Source organism: Anoplopoma fimbria, chromosome 2 (genome assembly GCF_027596085.1).
Source record: "Anoplopoma fimbria isolate UVic2021 breed Golden Eagle Sablefish chromosome 2, Afim_UVic_2022, whole genome shotgun sequence".
Taxonomy (NCBI): domain Eukaryota; kingdom Metazoa; phylum Chordata; class Actinopteri; order Perciformes; family Anoplopomatidae; genus Anoplopoma; species Anoplopoma fimbria.
This window is the reverse complement of record NC_072450.1, coordinates 17283261-17298245: the sequence shown is the minus strand read 5'-3', so window position 1 is coordinate 17298245 and position 14985 is coordinate 17283261. Positions and strand designations below refer to the sequence as shown.

The 14985-nt window shown below is 39.7% G+C and overlaps 2 protein-coding genes across 2 annotated transcripts; one reads left to right on the top strand and one right to left on the bottom strand.

Moving 5' to 3' along the window:
- Positions 1–631: 631 nt before the first annotated feature.
- gfod2 (glucose-fructose oxidoreductase domain containing 2) lies at positions 632–7909 on the bottom strand. The gene is made up of 4 exons (XM_054613451.1): positions 7857–7909; positions 7558–7751; positions 6082–6425; positions 632–4479 (listed from the first exon to the last, which is right to left on the bottom strand). Exons 3-4 carry the CDS (start codon positions 6332–6334, stop codon positions 3578–3580), a joined length of 1155 nt encoding a protein of 384 aa, XP_054469426.1. The 5' UTR covers positions 6335–6425; positions 7558–7751; positions 7857–7909; the 3' UTR covers positions 632–3577.
- A 972-nt stretch (positions 7910–8881) lies between these two features.
- Positions 8882–14895, top strand: thap11 (THAP domain containing 11). Its single transcript, XM_054613463.1, has 2 exons — positions 8882–8953; positions 10967–14895. The coding sequence occupies exon 2, from the start codon at positions 11377–11379 to the stop codon at positions 12226–12228; it is 852 nt and encodes a 283-aa protein (XP_054469438.1). The 5' UTR covers positions 8882–8953; positions 10967–11376; the 3' UTR covers positions 12229–14895.
- Positions 14896–14985: the final 90 nt, after the last annotated feature.

Sequence of the window (14985 nt, the reverse complement as noted above, 5' to 3'; positions counted from 1 at the left end):
CCCAGACGTCCACGCCTCTCACCGGGCACAGTATGATGATTTGTAATGAAAATAAAATCGGGAATTGAATGTTGAAGCATAAGTTACTTTGTCTGTTGCACATTTGGTGAAGGTACAGAGGGACTTTTAATTGTTGAATGTGTTTATTAATATTGAACCATATGTAAACACAGGAATGTTGTTCTGTCATTCAGGAAATTCCTGCTCATGTGTTATGACATGTGCATGTGTAACTATAAGATAAAACCAGTAACGTGGCACTTGTAATTGTCCCATAGTAATACAAATGCGCACAGCTCATATTGATCATTTCATTCAACAGCTATTGAAATATATATTTGGAATGTAAAATGTGCAGATCCTGTAATCCCCACGACTGTAGCATAATGCTCCCATGGAGAATGATGACTATGGAGATGAGGCATGATGCGAGTACTCAGACTGATTATAGGTAAAGATAAGCATGATGATAGCTCAGTCTAGAACGCTGACACAACTGACCGGAGCAGAACTTTCTTTTTTTTTTACAAAATATATGATTATGTTAAAAACTTTGCATGTAGTTTCAAAATAATAAACTGAAGTTTGACCAACAACACTAAATAAATACAACTGTTTTTATTTAAGGAGAGATCTGTAAGGTAGATGAACAGTACAGTTTACCAACTTAAATGCAACACATTGTGCTCAAAAAGCCATATTATCAATTAAAACAACACTAAATCTAAACAAGATAAATATCACAACCAAAATTCACAGGCTGAAAACACAAACACTGAACAGAATAAAGGTTGTGAAACTTTCTCCACACCAAGACATAAATAAATACAAAAAGTCTTCCTTATACAGACATGTTAAATTCATTTTTGCAGTAAGCCGGCCGCTGTGAGCACCACGCTGCATATTAAATATGTGGCATTTCATCAGTTATCAGTGCAAAAAACAAAACAAGAGCAACATGAAGGTGAAAACTTAGTTGGAATGCATTTTAATAGTGGCGGGTTAGAGAACATCCTGCAGGCAAATGTGATGTGTTTCATAAAAGACACTCAATGTAAACTTGATTAATCGATTTTGTAAAGCACTGTTGGGATAGCGTGAGGTAAGCGTGTTAAGTGTATGTATCCCTATTTGCAGATTCTGCGTAGGTCTAAGAAGGGAACAGACCAATCAAATCAAAGTAACACACTGTTTCTGTTTTCACCTCCTGTCTCAGCAGAAGGAGCCCTGAGGCCCAATATTATTCAGGATATTCAGCAGTGCTGAGACACAGTGAGTGACTACAACAACCGTAAACTGTTCAACAATTCCTTCTCGTGGTCTGAGCAAATTAGTCCAGTGGTTCTACTCAATGAAAAGATCAGTAGGGTTTCAGGATGAATGGTGTATTGGGGTGGATCGTGTCTCCACTCTCTTAATTTAAACATCTGTTATAACTTTAAATGCATAGATCGCATGAAACAAAATCTAAACATAAAAACACATAAAATTACTTTGATGGGTAACACATGTAAACAAACCTTTTAAACTAAATTTAGTTGTCAAATACTCTCTCAGGGTTTGCATCTAAAACTTTTGACAGTTTAACAATAAAAGGTCACTAATCTGTAATTTTACTAGAACAAGCCGGTTTCTGCTCATGTAATATTTAATTTGATACTCCACCTTAAAATCTATAATCTGAGCATCAAATGCTCGTCCTGTAAACTTGATGTGTAAAACTTGACAGGTGGCTTCTAAGAGATGGTGATTTCCTTCTTCACAGTCAGTTTCAATGGTTAAATAGATTAGCATTAGTGAGTTTTCACAGTGGAAAAACAGGTACCAAACATTCCTATAAATCCCTTTCACTGAGGCATAATCTACTTCACCTTTGTCCTACTGTATGTTCCATTTGAACAAGCCAACGATTTATATTATAAAAATCATTGCATCTGTGTTGCACTATCAACCTCATTGAAGCTTCTTACAGTAGTGTATATATCTGGAAGTAGTACATTTTGATGAAATGATGATTGAACATATGAATGCTCCAAGAGTGGTGTGAAGTTTAGATGGTTTGATACTTCTTCCATTATGAAAACATGTCACTACTGTAGTACTGCAGCAGTCAAGAACTCCTGCTCACTAATAGCTGTTCTGTTTGTGAAGAAGGAAATATCTTTGCAGCCGACAGGGTGCGAAAGAGACCCAAAAGAAAGACTTAAGATTAAGTATCACTTTAAGAATTGGGCATTTTTAGGGGCATTGCTACAAACTAGACTTTTTATTTTTCAGTTTTCTAAATAGCTTATTTTACTCAATCCCTGCTATCTTATTTATGCCATGTTATATCATAACATAAAGATCTACAAGCCCCTCTTGCAATCTTAGACTGCATGCTTATCATCACACATTACAAATATACAAAAAAAATAAAACAAAACTCTGCACAGCTCCATTATTCTGAGGTTAATAGAGGCTGAGCTCCAACGTAGCATCATTTGAATTCTGCCAGTCATGTTTTGTTAGTCAAATCATCCTCATGCTTTGATATTCACATTCATTTCAGAGGTCAACACTTCCTTTCAGAATAAGGTGCTATTCAGGTATGGAATAAAGGAACACCAAAATCTAAATGTTATGTACAACAGACATTCAAATGTTTTCTTGGTTGAACTGTACACTTACAGTTACCTTTTAATGAGCCACGTTACTAAACATTACCAAATTAATGGCTTGACTTGGCTCAACAATTGGTCATGACCTAAATTGGGTAGAAGAAAGTATATGCCTGTGCACCAAGTTAACAACTTTGTATTAATTGTGCTGATGCCAAGTTAGTCATTTATTGGTGTAATTGTAAACTTTGGCAAACACTTTAACCACCTATGGTGTGATGATTTTAGAATTTTTTTTTAATAAATAAATAAAAACCTTCTAAAGAGGAAATATTCAAAGAAATTCTGGCATACTTTAGGAGGAGCCATGCTCTTGTCCAATTACAAATATAAAGTATACGTTTATTTGCACTATCTCTGACAATAAAACACAACAAATTGCCTGTTTCTTAAAATACAGAAATGTATCCAAACATGATAATCAAAAGGGAGGAAAAGAGTCAGACATCCATTGAAAGGTTGTTTTTTTTTTTACTCCCAAGGAATTTTGCTCATGGCCAATATTTGACAAAGGTGTGGTGCCTTTCTGACAGCTGACAAATATGCACTCATAACTCTGTGTCTTTAAGCTTCAGTGAAAATAACAACTGTGTCAACTTTTTGGCATGGCAAAGGTAATAAACGTGTAAACTGAAACAGACAGTTATTTAAATATTTTTTGTTGGGAATCAGAATAATGGAGCTGTGGTAACAAACTAAGTGTACAAACAGATCATAACTGCGAGGACACAAACATCCACTACACAGTCATGTTTTTTCTAAATTAAAGTATTCTGCTCAATATGTGACAGAATGTGAAAATGCAAAAAGTAGTCATGGGTAATGTAAACTGCCTCTGCAGCTGAATTAATATAGAAACATTCAGAGCCCAGTTTTGTCAGACACATGTAGAAGTTGCACTGGGTGTATAAATATATTTAGTTCTTATTTCTCTGCAGAGCCTCACACAGGTTGTGATTCGGATCCGGCTCCTGACTCATGATTTCAACACACTCCCATTCTCCACTACAGCTGGAACGTTTCACCGCCTCCACCACCGTCTGCACATACAGACCATCCTCAAATGTTGGTGCCATGGCAACCGGTCCTCGTGCCCATGACCTGCGCTCCTCGTGAGCCTGAAAAGACTGTCTCAGTGCCTTTACCATGGAGCTCAGACCCCGCAGGTGAGGTAGGGGCATCTCTTTTACCTCTGGTCCCACCCACCCACTGTCGCCTAGCAACAGCTCCTCACCTTTACTCCCATTGCGTTGACCATACAGCTCTGCCCCCCTGGCAACCAGTCTCCCAGTGGATCCAACTATCATGACCTCGTGCACAAACGACCCTGGCATGTTGAAGTTCAGGGTCACAGTGCAGCACACACCACTAGAGCTAGACCCAGCTCCACCCATCAACATTTGGAAGAAGCAGAAGTCATCGCTGGTGACGCGGCGGATGCCTCGGATCAAACCACTTTGTTGTACAAAGGTCCGCAGTAAGCCGTGAACACGATGGGCTCGTGCACCGGTTAAGTAACTTAGAAGGTCAATGATGGAAGAGCCGACAGTGTGCAGACCGCCTCCTCCCATCAGCTCCTCACATGTCCAGCCGTAAGACTGATCAAGGAGGCTGGGGCCATAGACCCGGACGTCACACACCTGCATTTCTCCAATGTATCCCTCCACCAGCAGCTGGCGCATTGCCACAAATGCTGGCAGGAAGCGCAGAGTATTACCCATAATGCTGAGCAGCTGTGGGTAGTATCTGGCTGCAGTCACCATCTTGAATGAATCCACAGCAGTTGCGGCTTTCTCACACAAAACATTCTTACCAATACCTGCAAAGAGAGAGGGAAAGGCAGAGGTTATCATTATTCAGATAAAACTGAATTCTAATTCTGTTCATTTGTGAATATTATCTTTCTGAACAAAACAGCAAGTATCATAAACGTTTGTTTGCCACAGAGCTTTTTTCTGCTATAATCCCAAATCCAATGTAAAAATTCCATTGGCTTTTTGCCGAGGGAACCACTGCGATGCTAGTTTCTGGGTTGGCTTAGCAGAATATGTCGTCCCTGCAGCACTATATGACTGACATAGGCAGGTGCAATGAGAATACTAGAAATGTACATTTCAAAAGATACAATCTGGCAAATCGCGCAACCTCAAATAAATACCTTTTATGATTTTTGGTTGTCTCAACATAAACAAAAAAACTATGGTAATTGATCTGCCTGTAATTAGTAATAAAGCTCTACACACAATTTAGGTTTCATAAACACTAACACTTGCTGTTGAATCAAGTTATTGGCTTTATTTTGGAGGTTGCATGTTGGTTTTTGATAACTTTGTCTACCCTAATTTATATAAATGGTTATATCAATTAGGGTAGACAAAGTTATTTAAACAGCTCTCAGAATAAGGTAATAAAATTCAACAGCATCAAAAGACAACTTGCAACCTCCAAAATAAAGCCAAAAAAATGATTCAATGACTCTCTTATTAGCTTGAGTAAAAAAAAAGAAGGATTTATGTCAAAACTGTTGCATTAGACTACCTTTAAAAATGGCAACTGGGTGTATATTATTGTGATTTGAAGGTGTAAGGCAGACTTAGTGTCTCAGTGCTCTGTGATAGCACAGAGGGTGTGTATAGCCTTTATATATGGTGATCGCCTGCCTTTAGTTCCCCTTGGAAGTATTGCCGTGGATAAGTCCTTTGGTGGGAACACACTCAGGAAGTTGAAACTAAAACAGGAAGCTGAGGTCAACACTCAGGAATTTCATCAGATACAGTAAGTTAACTTTATAGATCGACCCTTCTCTGATAAGAACATGTGCGGATTATGTTTGCTTCAATGTGCTACTAGCAAATGTGTGATGTGAGGAATTTCACGTTTTTGTCGGTGAGGTTTGTTTTGTTTCTTTCCCCCTCAAATTGCTACGGTCCCTGTGGTCAAGGGTATGAACCCCATTTATCACATCTCTTGAGAGATGTGTTACATTTTCAGTATATGCATACTTTGGGGAGTACTGTAATTGCAGCCAAAATGTCACATCTATTGCAGAGCTAACCTGCCACGCCCTGCTGGGTCTAGTCACATTAGCAGTTTGTGTAACTGGTAATACAGTGTCAGTGGAAAATGGAATGTAATAATTTGACTTGGCATTTTGGAGGAAAACTAATCGTACTTGAGTGTTATCATGAACACAAAAAAACTGAACATGTAAAAGAAAATGAATAGCGATGCTGTAAGTATTATGAATTATGATGACCCCTAACCCTAACCCTGATGAGTGAATATTTGTAGGCCAAATGTTTAGTGTAAAAGTGCAAGTTATACACTTTAAATATGCCCAAGGTTTTTGGACAGGACTGCCTGACAAAAGTAAATAAATCTGCATTTCAGTAAAGGAGAATGTGTGTTTATGACCTCTTACCCAGTGCTTTGACAGCAATCTGTCTTGTCATTGAGGGTGGTATATAGATGCAAACAAGGTCGACATCTTGATGCAGAAGGACGTCATCAGATCGGCTGGTGTGAAACGGGATGCCAAGCTCCCTTGCCAAGCAGCACGCTTCCTCTTCGCTTCGCCCCCAGAGTGCATGAACCTCAAAGCCTTCAGCTTTCAACAACGGGACAAGCACTCGGGCTGTGCTGCCCGTGCCAAATACACCGACTCCTGGCAACATGGCAGTGCCACTCACTGCGACCTTACGTGATAACCATGGCTGGCCTCACCGACATCACAAGAGCCGAAAATTCCAGGAGAGCTTACTGCACCTGTAAAAAATACATTAAGAGACCGATGACGCTATGTGACATTGACAAAATCACAGTTTTTTGTTGTATTTTACGTTGTTTCCATACAATAGTTGAACACATTTATTGTTCATTCAGCTAAAGCAGTTAAATAAATTCAGAAAATCACTTTACTGTAATGCTGATTCAAGACATTTAGTCTAAATCAAAGTGCTACGATGAACCAAACCACAGACAATAACATGTCTCGTAGGAAAACTTCTCTAGTATCTATTGTGACGGCATTAATAAACAGGACAAACATGTCCGATGGAGGTCTAGACCAGTTTTTCTTATCAGTCATCTCCCACGGCCACTTACATTGTGTCCTGCTACATAGTTAACATACCATTCCTCAGAGGCTCCACACCCACCGAAAGTCAACGTCACCTCCACCTCTGTGGCCATTTATGTCTGTGTGCTTTCCCTTAAACAGGTTATCTGTTATGGACTTGTGACTGCTGTGGACTTCATTCGTCCATGAAACTGTGGTCAGTGGGCTCGTGCTGTGGGGCACCTGCCCACTGTGTGCTCTCCACAGAGGAGGAGGGTGAGGGGTGAGGGGTGAGGTTACAGTGTCTCTCCCTGTAGACATATAAGATCTCGCTTTTCTCACATTGCATCACCCCAGGGTGCAGACAGCGTGGCCACACAAACATACATGACCCAGGCTGACAGCAGCTGAAGCCTCCTCTGACACAGAGAGTCACGTGTCAGATAACAAAGCCAAACCATGTCTCCAGTGACCATCACCATCTATACAGGACACCAACCCTGCTGATGAGGGGCCACACACTTAACCAATACAGGCCAATAACTGACCCAGAGGCTCTCTCTCACTCACACACACACACACACACACACACACACACACACACACACACACACACACACACACACACACACACACACACACACACACACACACACACTAAGCTAGCTACACTGCTGATAACATTAGCTAGCACGTTCAGCTAGCCGGGCCAGGCATCCGCAGAGCAAACACACATTAACACACATTAACTAACAAAGTCATTTATGTGAAGTAAACCCGTGTAAAGTATTTAAACGAGCTCTGAATCAACCTACAGCGGATGTAACATGAGCTACCTACTGTGTTTCCAGGACAACATCAGCGGTGAGGTGTTCGGTCGCGCGCTGCCCAGTTGCTAATGGTAACTTCAGTAGCAACGGCAGGACGGTGTGGAGGGACGGAGAGTCTACAAGAAGCCGAGATTGGTCACCAATGGAGAATGCAGCTAGGGTTACACCGACGCCACCAGCTGGACTCGATGTTTGGCTTTGGCCCTACGCGTGTAAACAACAAACACACATTAAGCTGTTCCCTGTAAAACACAGTGCTTTTTATATTAAATGTTAATAACTCAAATATGATGGATTAATTTATGTTACTAGTATGTTCCCGTGGCGCAAGTGCACTCTTTAATCGGACACCATGTTTTCCCATGATTCAGTATGTTAGCCTCCTTTGAAAGTTGACTTCATGTTTGTTTTTAGTTTTAGTTTTTGTGTATTTCTACAAGTTACATTTTAAACAATAAGAGTTTGCTATAGTTACTTTAAAATAGATTCAACAGGCCTATTATGGTTTCTTTAACCATAACCATTCATTAACTGTGCAGTTCATGGCACACTAACTGGCAGGTGTCCACCAATTTGTTTAACTTGTAGCCCTATTAGGCTATGTTGTTTCTGTTCATGTAGAGTGTATATAGAGTACACTCTGGTAGAATATTTCAGAAAATACCTAGAATTTTGATATATATATCTTTTTCAAAGTTAATTTCTGTTAATATATCGATCAAGAAATGTAGTAAAGCAGTCTACAAATATCACTTCTTGGTGATCACCTTTGCCATTAAGAAGCATGTCAGCCACCAACACATTAATGTGCTACGTCCTTACCAAGTGTGAGCATAATGCTCCTCAAAAACCTGTGTTTGTTAGTGCTTCACACATTTCACGCTGATTAATCCTGCTTTCAATTCCCTGGTCTCACTGAATAATAATTACACATTGATGCAGGCTACTGGAGTAGACAGTTACAAACCTGTAGTGCTCATTTGCATAAAGCGTGTTTAAGTTTCCCAACTTATTCCTTACATTTTGTTTATTTGGTAGAAAACAGTTTGATCAGATTTTAAGTTTTTTCTTTTGGAAATATCTTTTAATATCAGGCAATAGAGTCTGAAGCTAAATTAACATCCTTAAAGTCGGTTTTCTGTCGTATAAAAAGATCTATACCAGACTTAAAACTTCCCAAATTTCATCAAAGGATGTATTTGTGGGTTCAACTGTAATCTATTCCTCAAACTACAGATGTGTCTGCTAATGTGTTTCTGACAGGTGGAGTAATGGTTATATGGGGATGATTGGAAAGATGACATCATCCAAACCAGTACATCTTGAGATTTGGGGCGTGTTGTGACGGCCACCACAGGTTCAATCACAAAGGAGGAATCTACAAGGCCATCAAGTGGATAATGAAGGTTACTACCACATGCAGACATGCATGGTTTTAATGTGCTGTTTCAGATAGCAAAATTGCCAAGCAGTTGAAGGAAACTATGGAAGCTGAAACTGATTTCCATCAGTGAAAGAAAAAAACAAGATGAAAACTTAGCCTTGATGACTAAAAAATCCACATGGGAAGTCATAATAATGAGTTAAAAAGTCATAATAATTGTATTTTATAAAAAATAATAATGAGATAAAAACTCTTAATAATGAGATAAAAAGTCATAATAATTATATTTTATAAAAATGATAATGAGATAAAAAGACATTATAATGAGATAAAAAGTCACAATAATTTCATTTCATAAATATAATAATGAAATAAAAAGTCATAATTATTTTATAAATAAAAATGACATAAAAAAGAAAAAAATGTAATAATAAAAAAAAGACATTATAATGATGTCATAATAATGACATAAAAAGTCACACTAATTTCATTTTATAAATATAATAATGACATAAAAAAGTCATAATAATTTTATTAAAAAAAAAAATAATAATGAATAAAAAGACATTATAATGAGATAAAAAGTCACAATAATGTCATAAAAAGTCACAAGAATTTATTTTTTTTAAATAATAATGAGATGTCACAATAATGACATAAAAAGTCATAATAATTTTATTTTATAAAAATAATAATGGGATAAAAAAGTCACAATAATTTTATTTAAAAAAAAAAGTAATAATGAGATAAAAAGACATTATGATGAGATAAAAAGTCACAATAATTGTTTTTTTTTTTTAAATAATAATGAGATGTCACAATAATTTTAAAAAAAGTAACACTAATTTCATTTTATAAAAATAATAATGAGATAAAAAAGTCACAATGAGATAAAAAGTCATAATAATGAGATAAAAAGTCACACTAATTTTATTTTATAAAAATAATAATGACATAAAAAGTCACAATAATTTTATTTTATAAAAATAATAATGAGATAAAAAAAAGTCATAATAATTTTATTTTAATAAAATAATGAGTCATAATTATGAGATAAAAAGTCATAATTACTTTGAAAGGATTTTAAGCAAGAAGCAGCTCTGGCGTAGAAAGAATAAAACCGATGTGGCTGTGCTGGCAACCTTTATTGAACAGCAACTGGAAACATCTGGTCAGTGTCATGGTTATGGATGGATGCACCAAAAGTTTTGGTTACATGGAATTGTGACTGACAGAGAAACAGTTCGGATATTGTTACAGTTATTGCATGGTGAAGGTGTTGATCTGAGGTCAAGAAACAGACTGCAAAGGCGTGTTTACCACAGCTGTGGTCCAAACTAAACAGACCGTGACATTAAATATATTTAACATATCTTTAAATTTGTCAAAAGAAACTATGAAATTCAACTTGATGGTCTCTTGAAACGTATATCAGGCTCTTCTTACACAATAATTCAATATATGGAAGACAAAAGCTGCGTCCTCTTAGCGGCCATGGATGGAGAGACGTCAATCCACCTGATAAAATGATCACCAGAATGAAATAAATGCTGAGTAATCAACTTTGTAAAACCTTTTCAAGGTTTTATGGCAGTGTTTAGGGGGTCACCATAGTCAGGTAACGTCACTGACATGTAAGTAACTAAAAGCTTTCTATTTTCACTCGAAAAAGGGACTTGAATGAAGGGTAGCGTTCTGTACTCTTTTACCTGAGTATCTCTTTAATAAGCCAGTGTTATGGAAAACACCTGTGTGGGTGTGCAGAGCCATGAATAAACCAGTTTTATTATCAAAGGAAAATGGTATCTGCGCAAATGTAACCAGACAATTAAAGAATTTCCCTCGGAAACATGATTATTCAGAAACAAATCTGCATTGTGTTTGAAGCTTTTGTTCTTTTACATGTCGTCATTATTGTTTTCCCTGTGGTGGTGATAAATAAATAAATAAATAAACTAAATAAATAAATAAATAAACTAAATAAACTAAATAAAAAGATTTGGGCATGGAATAAACAGTCCCCTTCTCTTAGCAGAGCTCAGAGTGGCGTTACCACCTACTGACCAGCAGGGGCGCTAGTTCACTAACGGGCCTGGAGAGGAAACGCAAGGCATTCTGGGACTTTTAGTTCTCAATGGAGGATAACACCGCGAAGAACAAACCGAGACATTAACCACCGAAAACAAAATATCAGCCTCGAATCCATCCCGAATAAGAGCCCCGCGTGCGTCCAGTCCGGACGATTTACGGTGGATTCAACCGTCCTCCGGAGAAAAGCGGCTCACTTTTGGTGATAATAAACAGGAAGTCGTTAGCGTTGTGGGACGTGTAGTTCCGCTTGAAGGCCACCGAGCTTCACAACAACGCGCAGAATAAAGAAACAACAATAAAATAACCCAAACTCCACCCGGAGACCGCGCGCTTGGCCTCGGCGTTGGAGCGAACATGCCCGGGTTCACGTGCTGTGTCCCTGGGTGCTACAACAACTCGCACCGGGACCGGGACCTGCGCTTCTACACGTTCCCCAAAGACACCACGCTGAGGGAGCTGTGGCTGAGGAACATCTCCCGGGCCGGGGTCAGCGGCTGCTTCAGCACCTTCCAGCCCACCACGGGACACCGGGTCTGCAGCGTGCATTTCGCCGGCGGGAGGAAGACCTACACCATCCGGGTCCCGTCGCTCTTCCCTCTGCGCGGGGTGAACGAGCGCAGGAGTCGGCGGGGCAGAGGGAGGAAAGTGTCCGCGGCGGCGTCGGCGGCGGCGGCGGCGGCGGTGCCTGCCCCCGCCGCCGCCGCCACCTCCGGGATCGTGCTCAGCAGCGTCCTGGGCAGCACTGCGGAGGGAGCCGAGGGGACCACCGGAGGAGAGGCGAGCGATGACAGCATCACCGTGGTGCAGATAGGCCAGAACGGGGAGTACCTGGGCACGGCGCGGCTGCCCGCCCAGTCGGAGGGGACGTGCTACACCGTCGGCAGCGCGGACGAGCTGACCGCCGACGACTCCTCGGTGGAGACCGGGTCCGCCGCGCACCAGCCGCCCGTGCAGTACGTCAGTGTGACCAGCAGCCCGCTGGACCACTCGTACTCTCTGACCACCGGCACCACGTCGGCCGAGCTGCTGCGGAAGCTGAACGAGCAGCGGGACATCATCGCCCTGATGGAGGTGAAGATGAAGGAGATGAAGGCGACCATCCGACAGCTGCGCGTGGCCGAGGCCAAGCTGCAGGAGGAGGTGCGCGAGCGGGACCGGCTGCTCTACGGGAACTCGGTGGCTTTTAGTGTCCGGAAGAAAATCTGATGGGTGAAAACAGCACCGGAGAGCAGCCGGTACAGAGACTCAGACTAACGGAGAGGACACCGCGGGGTTTGAAGGCAGCAGATCCAGACCTCTTTTGTATAAAACCACGAGCGAAGACAATGTATTTTCAACAAGTAGAGCTGGTTCTCGTTGGCCTGGAGAAAAGAGAAAGTGGGTTGGTTAGTTTATGTAGCTTGGGCTTTAATAATAACATCATTGCTAACTACTTAGGAACACGCACAGTCCAATGTCGACATACAGCTGAACCAAGATCGCATTTCATTCATTCAACCAAGACTCATAGTTTGCACAGACTTACAATTCAGGCAGGCTTACCCACAATGGACTGATGAGGAATATGCTCAGAAGCTGCGTAGCTGCATAGAAAGTTTTTTGTCTTTAAGATTTCTCTCATGGTGTTTTTATTTCCTTGCTTGTGAGTTTAAATTAGCAGACTGTTGCAAGAAGCGTCTCACTGTAGGTCTGCAGAGGTAAAGTATGCCAAGAGGAAGCGTCTAAAGGATTTTTTTGTGAACAAAACACTACTCTTGGGACACTTGATGTTAGTCAACGAAGCGTCTTTATCTCAGTTGCCTTTAAAGCTACGTTAAGTTGGTTTCCTTTTACTTTTGTTGCTAAAGACATTTGATCAACAGAAAATGGAATTTAAGGAATTCCTTAAAACTTGAAGGGGCACTCAAAAGATGTAATCTTATCAAAATGTGTTTCTTGACGACATGTATTAAGTTTCATATGCTCAACCTTTCGGGGGTTTTAACAAATCTTAGGAGAAGTACAAAGAAAAACATTTTCTTAAGATACTTTATGCAACTTGAAGATGTGTGTGTGTGTGTGTGTCTGCCCCAGAGGTTGTTCTGTGAAACAGCACTTGCTTGTTTCAGTGTGATTCATGTGTCCGATATTTCTCCACATGGACGTTTAATGGCTGCATTTCTCTGTCCTGTACATGAGTGTTTTATACACAGGATGTTACGTACATTTCTGATTTTTGAACTTGTTCTGACAGCTATGCTCTCATTTTGAAGTAAATTTCATTTTGAAATGGTGCCGATTCCCAATGAATGATGTCTCAGTACATGAAACGTTTCCTGATTTTATCCAGTGTCACAGTTACAAAGTTCAGAGTCAGATGGTCCTGAAGTATTTTTATTGCTTTTACCTTCAAGTTGAGGGCTTTTAGCTGAAACCAAATGGGTCACAATCATCTGTCTCAGGCTTTTGTTGGACTTTCTCTTAGGAAAGAAGAGCAAATTTGAAATTTCCAGTAACTTGAGCTTTAGGATTTTTATTCCAGCTGTGTTAAATTGTGAAAAACTTAAAACAGTTTGCATCAAAGCAAATCCCAAATCATAAAGAGTCAAATCTCAGGGTTGCTGCCCTGTTTTTTTACACCTGTTGGGTGACCTGGTGCTGAAAACCTCACTCAGCATTTAGCTACTCCGTCAGTGTTAAGAGAGTTTCCTGAGGAAGATATGGCCTTATTAAGATGAACGTGATGGATGTGATGAAGTGTGCAACCCATTGTTTTGGCTTGCTTCTGAAATATTACTTGTACTTGGAGTTATTTGTTGAAAAACAACAAAAAGGCACTGATACTCCTGTTCATGTTTTTCTTAGGACTGTAAATTAGGGTTAGCTTTATTATGGATGTATGCAGGAATTACAATAGCAGATTAAGGAATTAGTTAGGCCATAACATGTCCATCAAAAGATACCAGAGGATAACAATTGTGTCACAGATTGCTTTTATTGGTCAACATTAAAAAAGAAAATGATAGTTAGTTTTTTAAAGCAGCAAATCATCACATTTGAAGAAACATCAAGCAAGTGAAAAGTTCTAAACAAATGTGAAATTGAAAATCACATACAACAGTTAATTGTGTGTCAAAAGATGGATTCTGTGTTGATCATCTTGACTAATAATTTCAACACAGTCTCTGGTTGTGTTTGTTAATTTACTTGATTTGTTCATAGGTTCGTTAGAAGACAACAAGTAGTAAATGTGTCAGATGTTGCAGCATATGGTTCTCCCTCTAGATGGCAGTGGCATAAAAGCTTGAAGAGCAGGAGGTTTAGCTCCTGTCCATGAGGCCTAATTTATCTGTCGATGTGTGTTGGAAGCTCTGATGGTCATTTGCTTAATTGTTACTCATATTAAAGCAGTGAAATATTGAATGTCTTAATGTGATTGTAAAGCTGTAAAGCAGGTACTCCACGCAAACTTAAAAATCCATCATTTTGAACACCCGCCGTGGTAATGTGTCACATGAAACAGAGAAAGAGGAGAAGCCCGATGAATGGATAGACAGAGAGCATTGGAGAGAGCGAGGATCCAGATCCTAATCTCATCTGGATTTATTTTTTTTGTACTCCCAACAGTGTTGCATAATGCCTTAATCCCGCGCCGTCGATCAAATTTACACAACTCTATCTTCCTTTTCAATGGCTGCTGCCTTCACCACGGCCGCCTTTACGTTGTTTTGTCATTTGAGATCAACTATGCAATGTGAATGAACTAAAACAGTGTAAGCAATATGTAATCCTGAAATCCAATGTTTGACATCAGACTATGTATATGCAGTACATCTGTGCATGGAAAAACAGGTTGCCATGTTTAATATCTCTATAGGGCTTATTATTCAACAAAACGGGCTGGGCAGAATTAATGTTTTGGTTTTATGTTGATAGTTATATTGAGAAAATGTTGAACAACGAACACTGCAACATTTTTCTCTA